The 24333-nt window shown below is 39.3% G+C and overlaps 2 protein-coding genes across 3 annotated transcripts; one reads left to right on the top strand and one right to left on the bottom strand.

The window, feature by feature from the left end:
* Positions 1–7374: 7374 nt before the first annotated feature.
* LOC143855225 (alkylbase DNA glycosidase-like protein mag2) lies at positions 7375–15049 on the top strand. The gene is made up of 2 exons (XM_077365455.1): positions 7375–8468; positions 14462–15049. Exons 1-2 carry the CDS (start codon positions 7525–7527, stop codon positions 14493–14495), a joined length of 978 nt encoding a protein of 325 aa, XP_077221570.1. The 5' UTR covers positions 7375–7524; the 3' UTR covers positions 14496–15049.
* Positions 15050–17282: 2233 nt separating this feature from the next.
* LOC143855226 (protein RADIALIS-like 4) lies at positions 17283–19578 on the bottom strand. Of its 2 annotated transcripts, none has more exons than XM_077365458.1 (2): positions 18933–19578; positions 17283–17568 (listed from the first exon to the last, which is right to left on the bottom strand). In XM_077365458.1, exon 1 carries the CDS (start codon positions 19197–19199, stop codon positions 18933–18935), a length of 267 nt encoding a protein of 88 aa, XP_077221573.1. In that variant the 5' UTR covers positions 19200–19578; the 3' UTR covers positions 17283–17568. The 2 variants fall into 2 exon arrangements, with proteins under 2 accessions (XP_077221573.1, XP_077221572.1); XM_077365457.1 differs by having other exon boundaries at positions 18937–19534.
* Between the last annotated feature and the right edge of the window lie 4755 nt (positions 19579–24333).

The following is a 24333-nucleotide window of genomic DNA, read 5'->3' as shown; positions in this document are numbered from 1 at the left end:
AGAGTTGACCGGCCATTTGGTATGGGAAATGTACATGTGGATCAATCTCATTCTTGGCGCAAACAAATGGTCCAGATCGCTGCACCCACATGCCATGTGTAGCCCTCAAGAAATGTAAGGACAGTTGAGCTAATGATATTACCAAAATCACTTTTCATCCTCTTCTTTATGGTTGTAAGTTACATTCCTCACATGCCACATTCCAGCTAGTTGGCATGATATTGTTACGAATTCTTATTCATTGATTTACAATGAACTTAATGAGTGGTTATACAGAACACTAAGGGATTAACATAGAAAGAGAACAAGCTAAATATAGAAATTGGTAAAAGGCTATCCTAACCTATCCTAACTACTAAATCTACCAGATCTTGTGAGACCCGGTCTTATTCTCTAACCCATAAGAAATAACTAATATAAAAACCAAACTAATTTGTTCCATCCTAAGTTGGACCCATCTAGACATGTAACAGATATTCCTTCTTGCAACGATTTTGAATGCACTGTTTCATCACACTGTTGGGATTCCATTCCGATTATATAATATTTTAGTCCAATCTTGGCCTCATACAAGTGACAGCAGGTGTGACATTGATTTCTGTATTTGGATACACGGAAAAATTGTTTTTAGTAGAAAAAGGTATTTGGAGAATAGTTGGAATAAAAAAGGGGGAATGAAGGACTAATGGAACAATTATTAGACAGTATTAGACAGTATTAAGTCAGGGTGATGCTGACTATTAGACAGTATTAAGTCAGGGTGATGCTGACTCGACAGTATTAAGTCAGTATTAGGCAGTAATAGACAGTATTAAGTCAGGGTGATGCTTACTATTAGACAGCAGGTGTGACATTGATTTCTGTATTTGGATACACGGAAAAATTGTTTTTAGTAGAAAAATGTATTTGGAGAATAGTTGGAATAAAAAAGGGGGAATGAAGGACTAATGGAACAATTATTAGACAGTATTAGACAGTATTAAGTCAGGGTGATGCTGACTATTAGACAGTATTAAGTCAGGGTGATGCTGACTCGACAGTATTAAGTTAGTATTAGGCAGTAATAGACAGTATTAAGTCAGGGTGATGCTTACTATTAGACAGTATTAAGTCAGGGTGATGCTGACTCTAACGGAACAATTATAAAAAGAATCGAGAAATAATACATATTTACGTCCTTTGTTGGATGAATATGATTGTTTGATAAGTATCATCTTAGCTTAAGGATTTCTAATAAAATTGCTCTTGCCATGAGGAGAGTTTCACCTCCGTCGCGACAAGTGTGTCACCTAGAATTCAGCCTTTCACTGTTTTTTGGTATAGAGCTGTGATTCAGGGCATGTTTTTTTTTTTTGAAATGGCATATATTATAAAAGAAACAGAAGGGACACCCGAAAGGGAATACCCAAAGATACAGAACAAAAAATAAAAAATAAAACTAATTACAAAATGACTATGCCATCAAATAAGAAATTGATCAGACCAATTCATCGAGATGCATGCCACCCCTCTTCTAGCCAAATCGTCCGCCTTCTCGTTAGCAGACCTTCTAACATGAATCAACTCAATATCTGATTCCGCCAATATATCTTCCATTTCGTCAAAAAGATCCAAAAACCTCCAAGGTGGAGCCATCCCACCCCTCAGCCACCGGATAATATTAAACGAATCCCCTTCAATAATTGCACTCTTCGGACGGTCCCTACTCACCTTTTTTATGCCATTGAAAGCCGCTTGGACTTCCGCCTCCGTTGCGTCAGTCACACCTAAAGGGCCCCAAAAAGACCAAAGAACCTTGCCGGCATCATCATGACATAAACCTCCCACCCCGGCTGGACCAGGATTCCCAAAGCAAGCACCATCGAAGTGGAAACTAGTTGGCAACTAGGAAAAAAATTTCATGGAATCCCAACTGACCTAGTGTGAGAAAAGAGTACATGTGGCAAGAGAAAGAGAGATTTAAGGGGGGGGGGGGGGGGGGGGGGAGTGCAGAGACAATGAGATGCGGATGAAAAAACATGGAAAAAGAAAAATCTATTCTAAATAGGATTTTTTTTATTAGTTTTCCAGACTATCTCATATTTTCTTCACTCGCGGCCCTCTCAAATCTGTCGCTCGCCAACCCTCTCTGCTCCTCTCCCACTTCAAGTAAATATTAGATAAATAGGAATTTCTTGAATTTTTTCACAGTTGAAAAATATGCCCTAAAAATATGTTTGTTGTGAGATTAATCTCAATCCTTCACGAAAAAGTGAGAGGCTGATTTCTGAGACTCACTTAGTCGCGGCAGAGGTTAAACAACCTCCTCTCCATATGTTTCAAATATTCAAATTTTGAAAAAGAAGAATGATGGCCAACACTTGCATTATGTTGTGAAAAATGTCGATTTAGAGTATGATGTTTGTGGCTGCGTCTAGTTTGTGGAAATTTTAATAAATTTTTTAGTTCTAATTATATTATTTTATTTGTTTGACCAATGGCTGAGTTTACTTTTTTACTGAAGAGAAACTAATGCATCTTACAATTATAGGTCCTTTTTCACAGACCTTTTTGCTCAAATCTTCTTCACGTTTAAATCACTATCATGTAAAATTCTGTCTCCTGCAATCTCCTTCAAGGTAAGATCTGTTGGTTTAAAGAAGCTCTTTCCCCTTCAGTTTTTTGGGTCTGGATGTAATACTATGTAATAAGGTGTGAGAAATGCAGTGGATGAGATATTTCATTGTCTGTAATTCTAAAAGTAATGTATATACTATGCATTGCCAATGTTTCAAATTGCTTCTTTTTTGTACCGATAGGTTTTTTCCTCTGTGATTTCTCTACATGATGCAATAGTAACAGCATAAACTTGTAAATGTAACAGCGAAAGAATGCGACTGACGTACCGAAGACTAGTCAAGAAGGATACTCAAGCAATCACTCAAGAGAATCCTTGATTCTCGCTTGCCGGATTCGTAAAAGAAAGCTAGCTATTCCTCTCACATGTCTGGTCTGTTGGGAATCTTCTTTGAGCTATTCAACCTCTCTCTAGCTATTCTATCCCTATGCCTATGTCCCGCATAGGGCACGGGAAATATGTGATCAACTAGGAAAGGGAATCGCCTGCCACTTCTTGAGGGCTCTAACCCAAAAGAGTAAAGGTAACCGCTAGCGAAAGAGGGATCAATCAATAACCCATCCCCTCTGCCTGTTCCATTCGGACAGAAGGAAAAACAGAACTTGTAATTCGTCCCACGTGGCTTGGCAAGGCGGTTTCAAGGCGTGGGTGACCCCAACTATGTGAGACCTATTGCTCATGCTCGCCTCGCATGGGTCAACCAGCAGTCGAATCGGACTGTGTCCATCAGAGCGTCCTACATCAAACATCAAACTTATGTTGTACACATTTACGGCTTAGAGTTAAAAGGGCATAAGAAGAAACACTAGAGAGAGGAGAATCTTAATTGAAAAGAAAAGTGAGGAAATAAAATGTTGTGTTTTTTTAATGTCACAAAAATAACCCTCATGAATAGACATAAATGAACAAGAATGTAAAAGGTATTTTGAACATTTTCGCCCTCCATTTTGATCTAGGACACTAGATCAGATTTTGGGTCTAGGTCTGGGTCACAATCTGAAGTAATTTCTGAATTCAGGATATGAGTCCAATGGACACAGTTTGAATCCAGTTATCGTGCCCAAATCCTGTCCATTAACGTTTAAATCCTTTGCATCCCTCGAACCATCTGGGTCCGTTGACACCCGTACTCCTTCCTGCTATCCATGGTGAAACTCTAGAGGGAGCTCAGAGGGCCTTTTCTACTTAAGGTTTTTTCAAGCTAGGAAAATGATATCAATACACAATAAAAAATATTTTTGTTACAATTACACAAATTACAAATAAAATAGATATCATTGCTAGCTAATCAACGCAAAGTTTGCAACACTTAAAAGACTGTTTGAACAAACCTGGCGACTTTAGTACAGAATTAATGGAAGTTTGTATTTCAGGCTTGAAATGCAGAATCCTTACAGTGAGGTTTCTTTGTCAAAGAAATGGGGGGAAATAGTAGTAACGAGAAAAGACAGTTATTGACATGGTGCAGTACATAGAAAATATGGTATTGGCAATTCACCAATGGGTTGGAAAATTACAAGCAGATGATGGTGCTTGGAGCACAACATCGTTATAAATTTTGATGAGGAAGAGGAGCTGACCTGATTGAAGGGGACCTATAAGCAAAAGAGGGTCAGAATGCCTAGAGTCGTAATTCCGGGGAAACCCTTCGACACTAAAGTCAGTAGAGGCAGCAGATGGAGTCAAGCGTCAAGAAGATGCTAAGAATCCTTAGTGCTTGGTCCTTCGTACTTTCGTTCAATCAATGAACCAACTTCGAATTGAATGGACCTCAATCTACTTTAATGGTGTCCGAGTTTCCCTTTTATGTGTTGGAGTACTTAAGTATTAAGATGGCACAGTTGCCCTTGCCACTGTTGGCATTGGTGCTTGTATCGATGCTGAATGAATCGTTCAGTCGTCGCATGTGAAAGGTATGATTAGTGCTGATGTTGTGCTACCCTGTGAAATCCAGGGTGACTGTCAATTGGGTGGTGAGGTGGCACGTGGCTTCTGGATGCCATGTAGGCTGGAGGTTCCGTGCTAGTTGAGGAGTTGGGTGCCTATTATCGATCAGCTTCTTTTATGTCGCACGACAGTAGTTTGCTTGGGGGCTCTTATGAGACCTATACCACATGTCAATATCAGATTTTATCCCTAACAAATCAAGTTTAAGGTAACCATCTGAACATCAACATCAAGTCTCACATGAAATTTATAAACAAAAATCTACAGATAATTGAATAAACATTTCCCTCCGACCTAATCGATGACTGGCAAGAACCATTGCAAAAATCACCACCACAAATCCAGCAACCAAACTTGTTTAAAACGAGAAATCCACAATTCTTCTGATTCCTTTCACACCAAAACACCTATCCTCCAAAATCATCAGCAGAGCTTGATATCATCAAACTTAAACTAACAAGGCGAAGAAGAGAATGAATCTAAACTTAAATCCACATCCAAAGTGTATTGTTACAGGAATATCGATCCCGTTAAAAAGAAAAAAAAAAAAAAACTTCTAAAAAAAAAAAACAATAAAAATCACAATTTTAGAAATCCTTGGATAAAGAGCAAAACAAAAAAGAAGAGGTGGAGTGGAGTTAAGGAAGAAAAGGCAATTGAGTTTAACAAACAGTAGAAAAAGCATACCCAAATACAACAAGAGAAGCAGTTTGTGAATCCAGAGTCGATTCTTTTCTTTTAAGAGAGACGAAAGACGGTGAACAACTTATCGAAGTAACTAGTGTCAGAATCACAGATGGCACGTCTAGTGAGTTTCCAATTACAATAGGATTGCACCAAGGATCAGCTCTAAGCGCTTATCTTTTTACGCTAGTTATGGATGAGCTTACAGAAGGTATCCAAGATGAGGTGCCGTGGTGTATGTTATTTGCAGATGACATAGTATTGATCGACGAAACCAAAGCAGGAGTAAATGCTAAGTTAGAGTTATGGAGAACTACTTTGGAATCCAAAGGTTTTAGACTGAGTACGACTAAGACAGAGTATATGGAGTGCAACTTTAGTAATGTAAGCTGGCGGGATGAGGATGTAGTAAATATGACTAGACATGATGTACCTAAGAGGGATATCTTTCGCTATCTTGGTTTAATTCTACATAAGGAAGGAGAGATTGAAGAGGATGTTAACCATAGAATAAGAGCATGTTGGTTGAAGTGGAAGCTTGGCTCAGGAGTTCTGTGCGATCGTAAAATCGCTACCAAGTTGAAGGGAAAGTTTTACAAGAACACTGTGAGGTTAGCCATGCTGTACGGCTCAGAATGTTGGGCCACCAAGAAGCAGAATGAGTGTAGTGGAGATGCGAATGCTTAGATAGATGTGCGGCCACACAAGGTTAGATAGAATTAAAAATGAAGACATTCGTAAAAAGGTAGGGGTGGCACCAATTGAGGAGAAGATGAGAGAGCACCGCTTAAGATGGTTTGGACATATCCAACGTAGGCCTTTGGATGCTCCAGTGAGAAGAGGCGACTCGTGTAGGGGCAGACCGAAAACAACTAGGGTAGAAACAATGAGGAAAGACTTGATAGTTAGGAACATAATAGGGATATGACCTTGGATAGGATAGAATAGAAGAAAATGATCCGCGTAGAAGAACCCAACTAGAGCCAGGTAGATTCCTTTCACCTTCTTCTTGAAATTTTTCTAAATGATTCATTTAGCCGACCCCAACTAGTTTGGGACAAAGGCTCTGTTGAGTTGAGATATTTTTTTAATTTGTTTAACAATTTCCCCTTCCAAACAGAAGGTATCCAGCGTCGATTCTTTTTTTCTTTTCTTTTTTCATTCTTCTTCCTTTTCCTTATTCTTCCTCTTCCTATTCTTCTACTGTTTGTTTTTTTTTTTTTTTTTGTCTTCATCCACTTATTGAGACGGTCGGAGAAGAGCTCATTCAGCGGTAGATCGTCGAAATGGTGAAAAATGACAAAGCCAGAAGGTTATACTCACTGAGGGGCAATTCTATCATCTTCTTCTTCTTTTTTCCATTTCATATGGAGACATTTTGACGAGAAATGTGAAAACCATTCCGAAGTGATTTATTAAGGACTTCAAAAAGAATTTGTCCTTTCCCGTGAAAAAAATTATAGATTCAAGGGTAAAAAAGTTGATTTCTGCTGAAAAATTACTGTATGACAAAACGGAAATTTGGAACAATGCTCATTTACGCCAAAAGAGAGAGAGCATTGCAGAGAAAAAACACATGTTGATTGGAAAATTTACAATTATTCGAGAAGACAATTTTTGGGTTCTACTGGGGCATATTGGAGCTTATTTTATTCTTTTGAATGGTGGAAAATATATTAAATAAACAAATATAAGATAAACAAAGACTTAGAAAGTCGGGGAAGGAAAATAGACATAAAATGAAGACAAATAAGGCTCATTCATAGAGCAAGAAAATCAAAGCCCTCCTATCTATCTCTTTGGGGCCAGAGCATGCACGTGAAATCAATACCCTTAATCCTATAGAAGAACATCACGAGGCAACCCACATGATCTTGGTCCCATCTCGAATGTACAAAAAGGCACTTCGCAGGCCAGCCGTCGCATGAGAGAGCAGCCACCACATCAATAAGACAAAATCTATTGAAAAGTAAGCCTATGTGGCAGCTCTCTCATGCAGCGTCCTGCCCGCAGCAAATCCCATTTTGCAAGTGACTTTTCTTTTTTAGCATTTATCAAGAAAGCGGGCGAGACCCGCAACCAACAAACCCACTATCTTCTTCCTTTGTTATTTTTTTTTCTCTTTTTATACTCATTTTCAAGTGCACTCGTCATCTCTCTCTCTCTCTCTCTCTCACCCTTACTTGTTTCCATGTTTTCTTCTTTTCAAATGGTGTCCTTCTTATAACCTACCAAGCTCCACGCACCACGCACCACGACCCTTCTCACTCTCACAAATGGTCGAACAAACCCAAACCCAGCCCCAAACCACTCACCCCCCACAATCCCCACCACCACCCCCCTCCTCAGATCCTCCTCCCTCACCCCCAAACTCCTCATCCAAAATCCCATTCCGCCCTAAAAAAATCCGCAAACTCTCCAATTCCAACCCAAAACCCCCCACCAAAAAACCCCAACAAGAACCCCCCAATTCCACCCCTCAAATCCTCCCCCCTCCTCCTCCTCCTTTCATCCCCCCCAAAACCCTATCCTCCGAAGGCGAAATCTCCACCGCCCTCCGCCACCTCCGCACCGTCGATCCCCACCTCGCCCGAATAATCGACTTCCACGATCCCCCCTCCTTCCAAAACTTTCACCCCCCATTCCACTCCCTAACCCGCAGCATCCTCTACCAGCAACTCGCCGTAAAAGCCGGCGACTCCATCTATTCTCGCTTCCTCTCCCTCTGCGGTGACGCCGGAGTCTTGCCGGACTCTGTCCTCGCCCTAACCCCTCAACAACTCCGGCAGATCGGAATCTCCGGCCGGAAAGCCAGCTACCTCCATGACCTTGCATCTAAGTACCGATCGGGAATACTCTCTGACTCTTCTATCGTTATTTTGGATGATAAGTCCTTGTTCTCTATGCTCACCATGGTTAAGGGCATAGGACCATGGTCAGTACATATGTTTATGATCTTTTCTTTACATAGACCTGATGTTCTTCCGGTAGGGGATTTGGGTGTACGGAAGGGCGTTCAATTGCTTTATGGGCTTGAGGATCTGCCCAAGCCGTCGCAGATGGAGAAGCTCTGTGAGAGGTGGAGGCCGTATAGGTCTGTTGGGTCCTGGTACATGTGGCGTCTTGTGGAAACTAAGGGGGCTTCCGCTATGGGCTCGGGTGTGGGGTCTGGTCAAGAGCCGCAGCTTTTCGATTCGGTCAATGGGTTTGCGAATCTAGGGTGAATTTCTCCTTCTGTTAATGCTTTGTTTGGGTTTGATGCAGTTGGGTTTGGAGGAGTGTGGTTCCTCTTCCAATCCTTTTTTTTTTCTTTCCCTGTTTAATTCTTGTTGAATTTCTTGTTATTAATCTTAATTTTATGTGGGTTATTGAAATGCTACTGCAATTGGAAACTTGCAAATGCTTTTTTGTGGCTTTGAGAGTATGTGTGTTGCTTCTTGACTTGGTTGGGTGCTTTTATTTTTTGGGGTTTTGATGGGGATATGTCTTATTGCTAAAGCTGAAACTTGGATCCTCAGGATGGGAGCTAAATTAACCAACCAGACTAAAATTGAATTCATAACTAAAATTACTCATTTGATTTTATCATAGTTGCTACTTAATCTTGTTCATTCTTTCATAGATGGATTAAGAGATTCGTGCCACAGACTATAGTACTTCAGTGTCTGACAATTTTTGAACATTGCCCGAGACAATATTTAACACCGGATATTCAGATCTCTTTCATTCTGTTTCTCTTTGTATTGCTTGTCTTTTCCTTTCTTCCTGGGCCCTGTCGGGCAATGGCTTTATTTTTTTTGTTTGGTTTTAGCCACTTCCAGCTAGATCTACTATTTTTAGGCAAGATAGAAGAAAGTCCTCACTAATGGAAACTAATGATGAGGTAAAACTCAATCGTTATGTTAGATTAGTGGAACTAGTGGAATTGGTTTTGTTGGTTGGCACGTGATGCCAAGGAGTTAGTTGGTTAAATAGTTGTTCTACTCACGTGAACAGTGAACAGTGACAAATAAGTACAAAGGTAGCTATGTTAGGCCATGAACCATCTTGGGTTGAGTGAGTCCAAAGCAGGGGTGGCACCATTAAGTTCGAAAGTCATGCAGATGTAATTTGACTTGAAAGTTGCATTTAGGATGGTCAAAAGCTGCTTTAGCGATAGACTGGAGGAATTCCTTTCTTTTTTATTTGAAAATGCAGAGGAATTTTTTTCTAGGCAAGCGAATGGTGATGCTTTTCTGATTTAGTACCTAATTGCAGCATTGAGGTAGTAGCCATGGCACGTGTGGTTGCTCGCTCTTCTTTTTTTTCAATTTGGAATTACACGAAATGGTCATGAATTTTTGGTTACCCTCTTAGTTACCCTCTTCTAGCCAGCGATAGTCATGTAACGTGTTTCTCATGTGATCCGTTATGTAAATAAGGGGACATTCTCAATGAATGTTACTTGATCTTTCAATGAGAATCTTTTATGCCATTTTAGCATATGGATTATGGGCACCCAAGTGGTTTCCCATAGAGAAATAAATTTATGGATATGCTTGTTGAATTTGTTTGGATCTTTTAAGTTTAGTTTAGGCTCTGTTTGGCATAGTTTTAAATTTCCCCGAAATGACCGAAATGTTTCCATTTTCATCCCTACCGAAACGAAATTTACATGATTTCCTTTTACGACATTATTTCCCCCCAAAATTTAGTCCGAAAATTTTGAAATCCGACTGAAATGCGCGACAACGCATGTCGCTAGGTGTTCGTTATGATCAAGTTTCAAATTTCGGTTTCGGAATGCATTTCGGTCCTCACCGAAACCAAAATTTTGGTTGAAATTTCCAAATTTCGTTCGAAATCTAACGCTAAAATTTCAGGATAATATTAGATAATTATCAAAAGTCCAGATTTTTTGGTGAAATCCCTAAAATTTCGGGATATAAACAAAATTTCGACCGAAAAAAACTACCGTTTCGTGTATGATTGATTTCAGTCGAAATTTAAAACCTTTGTTATGATGAAGCTATTATGGATGATTTTGTTGCTTATGTGATGGTTTTTAAGTATCTATTTGTGCTTATTCTAGCATTTCCCAAACATTCATCTTAAAATTTTCATCATGTGCATATGTTGTTTAAAAGATTAAAAACTTTCATCATTTGCATATGTTTCCGTGCATTTCTATGATTTTACTAGATTTCCACCGAAACCGAAATCTTTATTATGTTTCCGTGACGACCAAAATTGAAATTTAAAACCTTGCTGTTTGGTTGCCTAGTAGAGTAGTGGTGAAAGCAGTTAACCGGGAGTAGGGAAGGCAAATAGTCCCCTAATCAAAGTGTTGGTTGGTTGCATGTAAACCCCTGGTATAATGCATGAACTCTCTCTTCCACCACCAGTGCCATCTTCCATCGTCCACCGCCAGTGCTGGTTTATAAAAAAAACCACCCATTTTTAGTAGTTTGTAAAATGCCAAACCTAGAAAACCAGTTTTTAGTGGTTTGTGAAACAGGAAAACAGCCCAAATGAGGGCACCCCTTTTTACTGGTTTGTAAGTAACCAGACCCAGATACCACTTTTTACTAGTTTGTAAAACACGAATCCACCTCAAAATCTGGATAATATTGTTCCTAGACCCCACTGCCAAATCCGACCAATATCATCGCCAAATCCCACTGCCAATATCGTCGTAAAACCCCACGGCCTAATCAGGCCAATATTGTTGCCAAATCCAGCCAATGTGGTCAAGGCGAATGGTAAGAACTGGTTTCCGGTGAGAATGGTTTTCGGCGACCGGTAAGGACTGGTTTCCAGCTGGTGAAGGCCGACATAGACAAGCTTGCGACGATGAGAGAGAGAGAGAGAGAGAGAGAGAGAGAGAGAGAGAGAGAGTTTACCCGAGTTGTTCCACGCAATTTGAGGGGTTTTTTGGGATGCGGCAGTGCTGCCACCTCAGCCAACAGCTCACTGACCTCCATGGAATATTCCTGGGGTTTCTCTTTCAATATGGCAACCAAGCGATGGGTTTTGCTGATGTGACACCCCAAGAACCCAATTAAAATCCAGGATATTGGCGACCAAACACAGCCTTAGTTACCCGCTTCTAGCCAGCATCAGTCATGGAACCTGTTTCTCTCAATGTGATCCATTATGTAAATAAGGGGACATTCTTCAAGAATGTTTAAGGGTTTGAGTCACAGCAACAGCCTCTCTGCAAAGCAGGGTTAAGGATGAGATAGAGTTGAATTAAGCTTAGAATTTATCCTAATCCTCTAAAGATAGAGTTAGAGTTCGAGTAGGATTCTTGTTTTATTTCAATAAATATGGATTGTACGTATGTAAAAAAGGAGGAGATCTCCTATGGAATGAAATTTCAGTTTGTTTCTTTTCCTTGTGGATTCAAGGATTACACTTTTTTTCCTTGTGGATTCAAGGACTTTTTATCAAAGAAGACGGTGTTCTTCTTCAAAGGGTTGAAGGCGGTGATCTTCGCCTTTTCCACACGCTTCTGCCTACACCATTATCCTTCTCAATTATTCTTGTGTATCGGCCTTAGGATGTGATAGCTTCTTCACTTGTAATTCTCGTTTACATTAATAAATATCTTTTACCTCCTTTCAAAAAAATAAATATCTTTTACCTGTTCAGGGAAAAAGGTTTCCAGGCTAAAATGTAATGATTTCTTCAGTTGAGCAGGTTGTGGCTTTTCCTTTAGTAGTGGAAGTTTTCCTTATGGAATGGGTTTTCTGTTGGCCAATTGGCAAATGCCGTATTATTTGGTTCAGAAGAGAGTAGATGTCTACCATGTTGACATTATAAAGGGTTAGAAAAACAAACTGTGCTGGACTGTAGAGTAGAACTCATGTTTCCTTGACACTTTGAACTTTTGTCTTATTGCTTATTGATATTTACCACACGAGTATGGGTATATTGCATAAGACAACGTGCAAGTGGTTATTTATTTTTGTTTTTGTCTTGTAGAATGTTCATGTATAACACATTGTGACTCACTGACTCTGCTTAATAGTTTTATACTCTATGATGTTTCTCACATTATAAGGGCAGCCCAGTGCACAAGGCTCCCGCCATTGCGGGGTCTGAGGAGGGCTAGATGTACGCAGCCTTACCCTTGCTTTGAAGAGAGGCTGTTTCCGCGACTCGAACCCGTCATAATGCTTCTCACATTATGACATATATAATATATGTATAGACTAATAATCCTAATGATGCAAACTGCTTCAAGGCAGTGGATCCGGGCTCCTTTGATGCATCATGTTTTTGCTTTTGGCAAAAAAGAGGGCAGAGAGAGGAGTGGGTGTGTGTGTGTGTGGGGGTGGGGGTGGGGGTGGGGGGTGTGTTATTTATATTTGGAATCTTCTGGAACTCTTTACCATTGACAGATACCTACTAAACATTTTAGTTAAGTACAATGCTAGATGCCCCATAGCTCATGGGGCAACCTTGGAACGTTAGATTTGTGCAATGTATTGAGCTATAATTGCTTAGCTAAAACTCTTAGTTGTAGTTGACTCTTTTTTGGCATCTATCATTAGACATGTTAAGAAGTCCTCTTTCTTCAGAATTATAACTCTAAAACTAAAGTGTTGAGCCCTGAATTTGTTTGGTTCTAAAGTAGGTTGCTGTTTCAGCCTCAGATCAGTCCTGATGTAACAGGTTGCCAACCTTGGTTGTGCCGAAAGTTACTAGAATCAGGAGAAATGGCAGAAACAAGCTGTTAAATGTATTTATTTTTTTTGAGTAGTAACAAGCTGTTAAATGTGTTCAATATTTGAGCTACTGGATGGTTTCAGGGCTACTGGACTGTCTATTTTTTTTAATCATGAATTGTTTGTCTCAAATTTGATGTTTTGCCACTTGTTCTGTTCTATGTACTTGCACCTATATTCTAGTAACAACATAGGTTTGAGCTAATGGTCATAACTTGCTGATTTTACCTTGAAACTTGAAAGCTTTGGGGCATGGGAACTATTTATACATGTGCGAAGGGTAGTTCCACTAATCTAAAGCTTCAACATTTTTCTAGTGCCAGTGCTTATTAGAAATGATGAGTATCTGCATATTAGTCTTCATCTCCGACTATCTCCATTCATGAAAATGTTTGTTACTCTGCATGAAAAGATGTCATCGACAACTATCGGTAAATTTTCCCTGTTGCAATTTCTTCTTATCTTTGAACTCCGCATCTGTCAAAATGATAAACCATAACCACCTGCTTCGCAGTTTGGTTATATCTTCATATTTTTTCGTTCCTCTACTAGTCTACTTGCTCCAAAAATTAGTAGAGAAACCGCAAAAATACATCTATTGCTTTACTCGAAGCGATTTATGTTTGCCTTGTCATCAGTGGGGTGCATAAATGGTAACTTTGATCGAATTTTGGAATAGCTCAGTACTCCGTATCTTTTATAGTTGTGCAGGGTAATTTTGTACTTCTACAAGTGCATGTGATTCTTGAGCTTGTTTGGCCTATATATGAAAATTAGTGTATATTCAGCCAGTGGTCATGGAAGTTCAGTTTAGGGAAATTAGATAAAGTCACATTGATTTGAACTCATAAAGGCACATTGATTCAGCACTTAATACAGAGCTTGATGGTAAAACTTGAGTGGTTTCTAGCTACTTGATGATGAGATAAAAACCAGTTTGGAAATGGCTGGACCTTTCAGATTTCTTCAGGAAAGAGAGGAAGAAGGCTTAATAGCCACCCTCTGAAAATTATGTTGATCAGAGATGCAACCATGTTTTTCATTAGCCAATCAATGCTTGATCTCTTAGCCATTTGCCTCCTCTTTTTGTATAAGCTCTGAAGCTTCTGAAGTTTTCCACCATTAGATTTTTTACTTTAAGCCTTCATCTATAGCCCAAGAGCATGTTTTAAGATCATACAACAAGACTTAATTAGAAGTAAAATACCATTATACAGCACCTAACCATGCTCATAGTTTGATGGATCCCAAGACCATGCAATGCAACCAACTTTAAGAAGCATCTATAAGCAGATTTAGTTTATTTGTTTGTTAACCCATTGGATTTCCTTTTCCTCTTGGCATTCTTACTTCTGTAAGTTTCTTGCAACAGGGATATATGAGAACACTCTATAACTTTTCTTTTGGAATTATCCCTTCATAACTCCATGTTCAGTCATGTCGTCTTAATTACTTGTTTACTGCTGAAACACAAAGGAATCATAATCATTTTCTGTATCAGGTCTTTGTTCGAACAACCGCGGCCGAGTGACTGAAGTTGCAGATTCTCCAATCCTTCATGTTACAGTCAACATGAACACGAAAAAAAAATCCAGATTTAGGTGAAGTTTTAATGCTCGCTTGTAGATCATCCAAATATCTGATGGGCTGAAGAAGAAACTCATTTGGACAATGTTCTTGTGTCTTCTCTCTCTTTTCTTTTTTTTTCTTTAACATTTTCAGTTCTTTGAATATTTCTTTCTGTCTGTATTCTTCACCATTAATTGCCCCTAAATCCTTCAAGAAGACAATCACTTCTCTGACGGAGAAGGAAACCACTGTGTCTCTTGGAAAGAAAGGTTCTTCACTAAGGACCCCTTCTGTGGCCCATGGGAGGGGGAGGTGAGCCAACATGCATACTGCTATGTCTTGCGTGTGGTTTGTGTCGTTTAGTGTGTGTTAGGCTGTGTTTAAGCAACCATTCTCTTGATTCTCGATCTGAAATGAAGAATCAAAATGAATTTTTGTGAGTGCTTTTGGTAACAAAATCTGTGTGTCTCTTTTGGCAAACTCACATCTAAGAATCAATTTTCTTATTTTTTGAGCAGAATTACATTTTTCTAGATTAATTGCAGCTCTAGAATGTATGCGCCATCTCTCTTTGAGAAAAATGAAGTCGAGTGATTCCATTAAGCATTGTTAAACTTTTTTCATAATGTCTTAAGCCAATTGTGAGACAGCCCATACAATGGCTTAAGCTTATTGTGACATAACTGAGAAAAAACAGACTACAGACACTGTAATGGATTTTTTTTTGCTCTGATGAACAAACATATTCCAATTGTAATGGTTTTTCTCTTCACCGTGCTCCAAAATCAACTGAGAAAGTATGAAAATGACAAAAATACATAGTATGAAAATGAAAAAATACAGGGAAAAGAGGTTTCATATATGCTAAATTGAAAAAACCACACCAATATATGAAAAGGTGTTTGAAATATGGGAACATCCAGGAATTAGGTTGGTTGTAGAGGACAGGGGTTTCGGATCTTCCCATTTGCAAAAAATAAAAACACTGAGAAAAAGAAAAAGAACATAGGAATGGGTTTCATATCTGTAAAATTAAAGGAGGATTTCTTACACTTTGCAGCTAGATGAAGTGAGATTCGATTCGACTCGACTCTTGTTAATATCACATCTATTTAATTTAGAAGCATGTTATCTCTTATGTTTTGTTCCTGACTTCGCTCTAGTTACATGCAAGTTATTGAAGGATTGTTATAGGGCTAATTCCCAAACGAAATTAGAACCGGATTGTTCCCATCCGAGAAGACCTTACTATCCGACAATCCTACTGTGTTGAGGACATATCTATGAACATGAAGATCATCCTTCTTCAAACTGTTCAATGGATATCTCTAGACGAGAATCCACAGATGAAGAAGGTAAAAACAGGAAAATGGCATTGGCGAGAGAGAAGAAAAAGATGGGAAATGGCGGTGATGACATGTTGGAGAGTGCTCCACTAAGAGATGGTGTTATACACTCCCTTCATGAATCATGTGTGACCCCTCTTTTTTTGGTTGGCCTTACACGTGAATTTTTAATATCAAGAGTGATGACGCAGCTCTATACGATGTTAAACAACCAATTAGTCTTAAAGCTTAAGCTGTTAGAGATGGTGTTAGTTAATCATTTATACTTCAACACATTCAAAGATTTAAAAGACATTTGCTTATTTTTGTATAACAAATTTTATTCTAATAAACATGAAGAATTTCTTAAGAAAAATAAAAAATAAAAAAGTGTTTGTGTTTATTCCTCGAGCACTGTTAGGAAAACGGGATTCCATTTTGGAGAAAAAAAAATGGGGCATCAACCAATGGTGCCACGTCAACTAAAAGACAAAAATAGGAGTACAAATCCCCGTAATGTAATAAATACACTTGGAAAATGGTCAAATCAAAGGTCATGTCATGCCCCTTTTTATTTCCAAAACGGAATCCCGTTTTCGAAGTGTTTTCCTTGTTCCTTTCTTTTTCTTTTCTTTTTTGAAATGGTTGTTTTCCTTGTTCCTCTTTCAATTTCTTGCTAAAATCCTCTTGCCAATCGAGATTTTTGTGCTTACAGATTTTTGGGTTTTGTATATGATTTTCAGGTACTTGAAGAAATTATATGGTGCCTGCTCATGAAGTCCTGTGTAGGTGGTAGAAAAGTTAAGATACATGTTGTGGCAGAGAAGAACAGTGAAGTTTATTGGAAGTGAAACTGGAGTGATGATTGGAGAAGTGAAAAGTTAGGGTGACATTGGTATGTAGCTTTCTAACTCATGGTGAAATTGGTCTTTTGTTTTACTCCACCTTGTCTTCCACTTCGGTCAACCGATTTTTGACCCCAAGCTGATTATTGGACTCAAACTTACATGTAGGCCCCGTTTGTTTAAAATTATGACAACCGATTGTGAGTGCCAAACCATACTCAGCCACTTGTGAACCGTCAGGTACTGTCTTATTCAATGTTTGTTCAATTACTCTTTTACCCGTAAATGCAATGTAGGCATCAACATAAATTTGACTCCAATAATTGGTTTGGCACTCACAAATCGGTTGTCATCATCTTAAACTAACTGGTTTGAGGCCCACAGCCGGTTGCCACAATATCAAACAAACAGGGCCTTAATCTTGTGCAAAAGAGGTGCTAGAGCCTTTTTATATAATTGGATTTGCTATGGACCATCGCAGAAGGCATTTCGCGGATAAGCTGTTGCATGTGGGAGCAGGCTCAGATTTTGCCTTTATTCATCTAATTCATTACATTACAGAGAGAGCGAACTGAATTGGATAGACTATAATAATGTAACTTCGATATTAGAGATTTCATTACAGTAGAAACAGAGGAAGAAGAAGGAACAGAAGATTCATGGTTCTACTTAGATACATTAGGAGGAGAAGGGAAATTAATAATATTCGGTACGAAAAGGAAAAAAAAAGAAAAAAAAGAAAATAGGACTATATGGTTTTTTTTTTTTTTTTTGGATTGTTGCTTTCGGATCTGCATGGTAGAGTAACGGATCTACTTAATATAGTGCTGCATCTTCCACTTCATTGGAGCTTTAGATACTTCAGAAGCCTGAAAAGAAGAAGAAAATGCAGCATTAGCAAACAGAATAAGATGCACTTAATTAAAATTGTTGATCAATCAAGGTTCAAAATCTCTATACAGTGTAAAATTTTCAGCTAATTGCGAATTCTACTCTGTTTCGTGTCTAATTGGCCCTAGCCTAACATTTTCCATCGGCTCTAGAGCTTTTGGCTTATTAATTCAGATACCTAAGATTTGGTATCCACCACGTCTAAAACACATATCCACAACTACATAATAACTATATTACAACTATCCATAAACATAATAATATTATGCACATATCAGAGCTGGGGTTTGTAGAAAGTCAGAAAATTTGTTTTTATTGGGCACCCGTGTGGGACACTATTCTCAAGCAAAGACGTCAAGCACAAAAGTGGGAGGAGTTGTAGCAAGGATTGTGATAGATAAAGTACAAATGTGTATGTCTCTAAAAGAATCAGGTCTGCATTTTTATTTAGTAATAAGAAACTAGAAGAACTCACTAGAATGTATTTTAGTATAGGATTTTGATATGGTAATAAAAAACTAGAGGAACTTACTAGATTGTAGTTTTAGTATAGGACAACTAGTGTTGGAAAACGTATGGCCAAGTGAAGTGCATGTGATTTCAAGAAGGATTAGATCTCATGTGGGGTTGTTTTTGAGTTTGGGACAGGATAAAAAGTTGAGGCAGTGTGGGTATAATTTTCTCCAATAAATAATTCCTAGTTTTGTGGGGCTTGTCATTGGTCTTTTTTCCAAACGAAGCAACCGACCACCATTGAGTCAGAAGGGGGAAATTCCTCTTGGCTTCTACCCTCGGCACAACCGTTGAATTAGGACTGGAACCATTTATAAATCATGAAATTCTAAATGGGAAGCAGTGTGCTGAGTAGAATATTCGTGCAACTATACTCTACTGGCTGTTAAAAGGGATATGGGTGCAGAAGGAAAGGACTGAATCTCATAAAGCTGCACAGTAACCCTATATTAAACTTGATGTGACCTATTTTACTGCAGTACTGCAGTAAAATAATAGATGAAATAGAACAGTGAATATGCAAGGAAACAGAAAAGGAGCATGCAAGAGAGTCTTTTAAAAAGCGGATGTGGGTCAAAACAGGGGCAAAGAAAATCCCAATCAACTCGGCACGACGAGGCTGAGCACTCGGTTGACACGGTCATAACCCAGGAGAGTCAAAGGAGTTTTGACTGACTTTGTAGGGAAAAACACAGACCAAGACAAGAACAGGACAAGGATAAAAGGGAGTAGACTTGGGAGAGTCTACAATGATGCCGGGGAGTTTTGAAACTATGATTATGTGTAGGTTTGAAGGGGAAAGCGAAAGTGAGGGATAAAGAATTACTACCTACCTCTCCTCATCGTTGGTGATAGAGCTGCCTTTTGAGCTGGACCTGTAATTGGGGAAGGGTACTTGGCCTGATTCTATGTGCTTGAGATCCTCTATGAGGATCTCATATTGTCTTCTCACTTCGTCAGCGGATTTCCCACCCACTGCCTTGGCTACATTCTGCCAGCGGTCGGGCGTGTCCTTATCATATTTCGCCAAAGCTTTCTCAAACAATTTGTTCTGCTTAGAGGTCCAAGATGAGCTACGCATAGAGCTGGATGCCATTTTTCGCAGGTGACGATTCTAAAATGACACCAGAATCTGAGAAAGTAACAGGGAGCAATGAATAAAGTTGATTGGTTATAAGAATTTTAACACAGTGAGAGGATGTCAAAGCTGTTGTAGGATGACTTGGGGAGGGTGGATACAGAGGAAAGAAAGTGAGGAAGTGAGGGGATTTTGGAAATGAAAGAGAAAGACAGAGGCTAACAATAGTGAAAATTGAAATGCAGAAAAGGGAGAAAGGAAAGAGGTACTGAAGTCAAGGGAATAATGAACTTCAGTGAAGGGATGCTATGAGGAAAGATTGTCATGTGTGCTCCTTATAAACAGGAGGAGAGGGTGGTGGGGTGGAGCCAAGTTGGAGAATATATTTGTGAAAAGGGTAGAATCACAAATGACCTGTCTCGTTTAGAGCCACAAGATATAGCAGGACAAGGAACAACAAGCTTGGGGAGAATCAGTATCACAGGACAATTTCTATCTCTATTTCCTCCCTTTTTTTCAGGCTGTCTTCTTTTTTCCTCTAGTTTCCTTAGATATATGCATTATGGCTCTTTTCACTTCTTTTTTCCCGGAAAAGAAAGGAAAGGATTTCGTTTTCCTTTCCTTTCCAGGTGACATGGCAGAAGGAAAAGGAATCTAAGGAAATTGTCAAGGAAAAACTTTCATTTTCCTTGGAAAGCCTCTCTCCGATATATTTAATCGGAAACCAATTCTCGAGTAACAGGGAAAAAGTCAATTTCCACGTCATTTTCAGCTTTTAAATAAGAAATTCCACATCTGATAATATTTTTTCCTGGAAAAGAAGTAAACACAGAAATTCTATCTTGTCAAGGTCTTGTCAGGGAAAATAAAGGTTATTTTCCAGGGAAAACAGCACCAGGGAAAAGAAGTGAACAGAGCCTATGTATAATAATGAGAAATTATATGATGCCCAAGCATAAAGTCCTTTTGTAGGTGGTACGATGGAAATATCGCCCTTGATATTTGATCCAACAGCAGCCTCTTAAAAGTGGGCGGCTGTTGAATCAAATATCAAAGGGCGTAAAGCCTACACTGGACTTCAAGCACGCGTACGGGTTTCAGTGTATCCACTTATGTCACAATCCGTTCAGATCCCATATCGGTCAGATCTTTTTTGGAGTGCTTTTCAAATCCTACTATGTCTAGGTCACCATCTATTTCGAATCAGTTAGGGAAGAAACTAGGGTTAGGGAAGCGAAGGGGGAAGAAACTAGATATAGAGAAGAAGCTAGGGGTGAGAGAGAAAGAGGAGAATCATCATATTGAAACACAAAGCAGGAAAATAAAATGTTGTTCGTGGTTTTGGGTAAGATTTTTAAATGTTGAGGAAACACCCTTCATGACTGGACATAAATAACCAAAAACATGAAGGGTGTTTTTGTACGGTGGTGCCCTAAGCAAGATAGTCAAGTCTCAAAGAGAAGGAAAGAAAATCAACTAATTAGGTGTCAAACCTCAACGGGGTTGGTGATAAAGGTTTTAAAGTTCATTGATTTTCTTGATCAGTTGTTGCCTTGAATGTTAATCCGCCCAAATTAGCATAATATGTTCCCGTTTAGGAAAGAAGTTATGATTAAAGGATAAAGACGAAAAGTGAGAGGATAATAAAAAAGGTACTGATAAATCGGCTCCCTAATATCTTAAATCGACTCCCCATGTGTCTTTCTCTCTCCAAATCGACTCCCCATGTGTCTTTCTCTCTCCACTTTCTCTCTCTAACCCAGAGGAGAGAGAAAGACACATGGGGAGTCGATTTGAGATATTTGGGAGTCGATTTATCACTGCCCCGAAAAATGGTAGAATCCAGCTGGCCTTTTTTACCCTTCCAACCCCACAATCCTCTTCGGTACCTTTTGCCATGTTCCATGAGGTGGACTTGAGCTTGACATTTCCTCAGGGCTTTCAATAGGCCTTTGCCTCAGGAGGGGTAGTTACATTGTCCACAACTGGGGAATTAGAGCCTAGACTTTTGGTAATATATTAAAAACATTATTCCAGAGGCTCTAGCTGGCTTCAGGGAAATCCGTACAATGATATGAACCTTGAGAATCGTTCCGAACTCAGTAGTTTGTTATGTTTTAGGCACCTGCCACTTAACAAGAAAGACATAAAGGGCATCCCCGTCTAGTTAATAGCTGCAGGATGGCCTTTGTTGGCTTTTTGGCACTGGGTGGGTCGTGGGTGGGGTCTCTCTTTACTTTCTAGAGAAAAAAAATATTAAAATTAAGTTAGCCAAATAATCGAAAACATACTTTTCACGAAAAAAAATCCCCCCCAGGCTCTGTCTTCTCGATGTAAAATGGCCGCAAAACAAATTTTCCGCCAATTTTCCACTTATAAATGGGCATAAAATTTGTTTTACACCCATTTTACATCGAAAGAAACATAGCCATAGATTCAAAAAAAATTAATGTGTCTTTCTTCCTTTTGATCAAAACTCACTTGACTCTACCAATTATGACTGTGCCTACCAAATACTCAGCCACGTAAACTAGGGGTACAACTTGGGTCGGGTTGGGTCTGGTTAAGGCCAACCCGACCGACCCGACCCGAGGAACCCTTTTTTCCAACCCGGATCCGACTTGACCCGAGTTCAACCAGACTCAACCCTAGTTTTTAAGGTTGCAAAATAAAAAAATGTCAAGTTTCACCCTGGTTGGGTTGCCCAAACCCTCAACCCGAGTTAAGAAAACTCAAATTGAACCTGAACCTGAACCTGATCCGAACACAACCCGACCCGACCTGACATTTTTTTGGGTTGAACCCGAGCCAAGTTGCACCCCTGACGTCAACCGAGGATTTGGCTCTATTTTCACCCGCAGCAGCATTTTGAAACACTGCCTTAAGTTGATCCTTTCCTCTTGATATGGCCTAGTTGTCTAAACCCATTTTCCATTAGTATCCTTTGAGGAGAAAAGGTCTTCAATACCGATCTTTTCATTGGAAAGACATTCTTGGGTCTGCAGTAAGGGTATATTTTCACCCTCCTGCAGTACTTGCACACCCCCTGATAATGTGATTTGACATAAAGTTACCTACTTTTCCCGTCAAATCAGGTTATAAGGGGGTGTGCACGTAATGCATGAGGGGTGAAAATATCATCTCCCTTGCAGTAATTGCAACTTTTAATTTATCAGCACGGCCCTCTTTTACTGAAGAAACTGGCCCTACCCTTACGAGTCCAGAATAGCAAGGTCGGGTCTTCCACATCATTACAAAAAATCATGGATTTTCATGATAAAAAGCATTCCAACATGCGGCAATACAACATTTGGAAGTCTTTTAAAGGCGTGGAAGCTTCGCATCCATTTAAGGACTGGCCCCTCTCTAACAAGTTGCTGAGGTGGATAGGCTTGGAATATCGGCCATAAAAAGGGGCAGTGATCATTTGCCGATAAAGACACTTGCAATTCTGTTAAGAATCTGTACTCGAAAGTGGTCCTTGAGATGCCCATTTTTAGAATCCTTATCATCTCATGCTCATCTTTTAGAAAGAAATGTCCTTGGATTCCTCTTCTTTCCCTCTCTCGAAAGGTTTGAGTCTGTTTTCGTATGGTGGTCCTTCCTTACAAGTTGGAGGAATTGGGTAACTTAGGCTGCTTTTGCTTCTCATATCTGTGAATTTCACCGAGAGATTTAGATTCGCTAATCGTAAGATTCAATTCATACACATGCAATGACTCTGGTGGGACCAAGGATTTAAATTTCGGTTCTAATGACGGTTTCGGCCACCACATAAATCAAAATATTTCGGTTCCGGTTGAAATTTGGGCCGAAATCATATAAATTTTGGTAATTTTTAAAATTTCACTATAAATTTACAAAAATTCGGTGGAAATTTCGGAAAATTTGGCCAAAATTTTGGTAATTTCTGTGAAATCTTAAAATTTCGGTGGAAGTCCCCTAAAAAACCGATTCAATGTACTTTCGGTGTCGGTTTGGAGCGAAACCGAACCGAAATTTAAAACTATGGGTGAGACAAGCAGGACCGAGACAAAGAGTCTAATTGGATTAACCTTAGATAATCCTCTGATGATAGAAAAAAGAATCCTCATTAAGGGGAACCTGAACCTTTTGCCCTAGAAGTAAACTAGGCCACCACCCATACCTTGTCCACTTGTAAAGGCAGAGTTTGATACTCTTCTTTGAAGGGAATCTTGGAACAAAGGGTCAGATCAATATTTTCTGATTTGTGGATCTACTTGCTTAAAGGAGTGGAAGGATCTTTCCATGACCATGACAGTACTTCTCAAGGGATAAGTAGATAGACGTATGAGGTTCATGTACCAATCAATGAGAATCATACAACCTCCCCACCGAGATGGCAGAGATATTTGTTTTACAGGACGGTGGATAAACAATTGGGTACCATATGAAAAGTTCATGCTAAGTTGATAACAGTTCTGTGGCTGGCTTACACCAGTTTGATAAGATACGTTCCAATTATTGGGTAGAACTGAAGGGTCAGGAATAAAGTGTCATGGAGAGACACTGAGTTAACTGTTTGAAAGACCCAATCATACTAGTCTGGTCTGAGTCAATGAACCTTAGCTTTCAGGTCTCCTAAAGATCATGTACTGTCCATTGAATTAGAGCCTACAGAAGGTTTAGGTGGATAATCTTTGGAATTCCAGGCTGTATTGGAAGTTCTATACAACCACACTAATGGATTATTCATGATAGTACCATAAGAGTTTCACTGGTCCATGTGGATGCTGTTGGGTAGGTCCCATTCATGATAGGGTGGGTCATGGACTCTGCTGTCCACTTGCTGTTCTGGTATGTTGTTTTACTCAAAAGTGCAAAGCAAAGGCAAACCTCAGGAATTTATGGTGTACCTTGCCTGCAATTATAACCGAAAGGGAAGATAAGGTTTGTTCTGTCTGTCGAATGCTCTAGCTTTCTAATTTAATCTTATAGATGATCCATGGATTAAATGTGTAGCATCATTGATACCAATACATTTGGAGAAGAAATAGAAAATAAAGCAAAACTAGATCCAAAGACTGCCCTTTCTTGAACATTGAAAGTTCATGTCAATTTATCGTTACATATTATGAACAAAACACTTGGATCTCTCCCTTCTATTGCATTGTTATTATCATTTATAAAA

The sequence above is a fragment of the Tasmannia lanceolata genome, unplaced genomic scaffold (assembly GCF_043159265.1).
Source record: "Tasmannia lanceolata isolate RefF3 unplaced genomic scaffold, GAP_Taslan_0.1 ptg000020l, whole genome shotgun sequence".
Lineage (NCBI taxonomy): Eukaryota > Viridiplantae > Streptophyta > Magnoliopsida > Canellales > Winteraceae > Tasmannia > Tasmannia lanceolata.
Note: the sequence above shows the minus strand (reverse complement) of the source record. Positions and strands in the feature narration are given on the sequence as shown.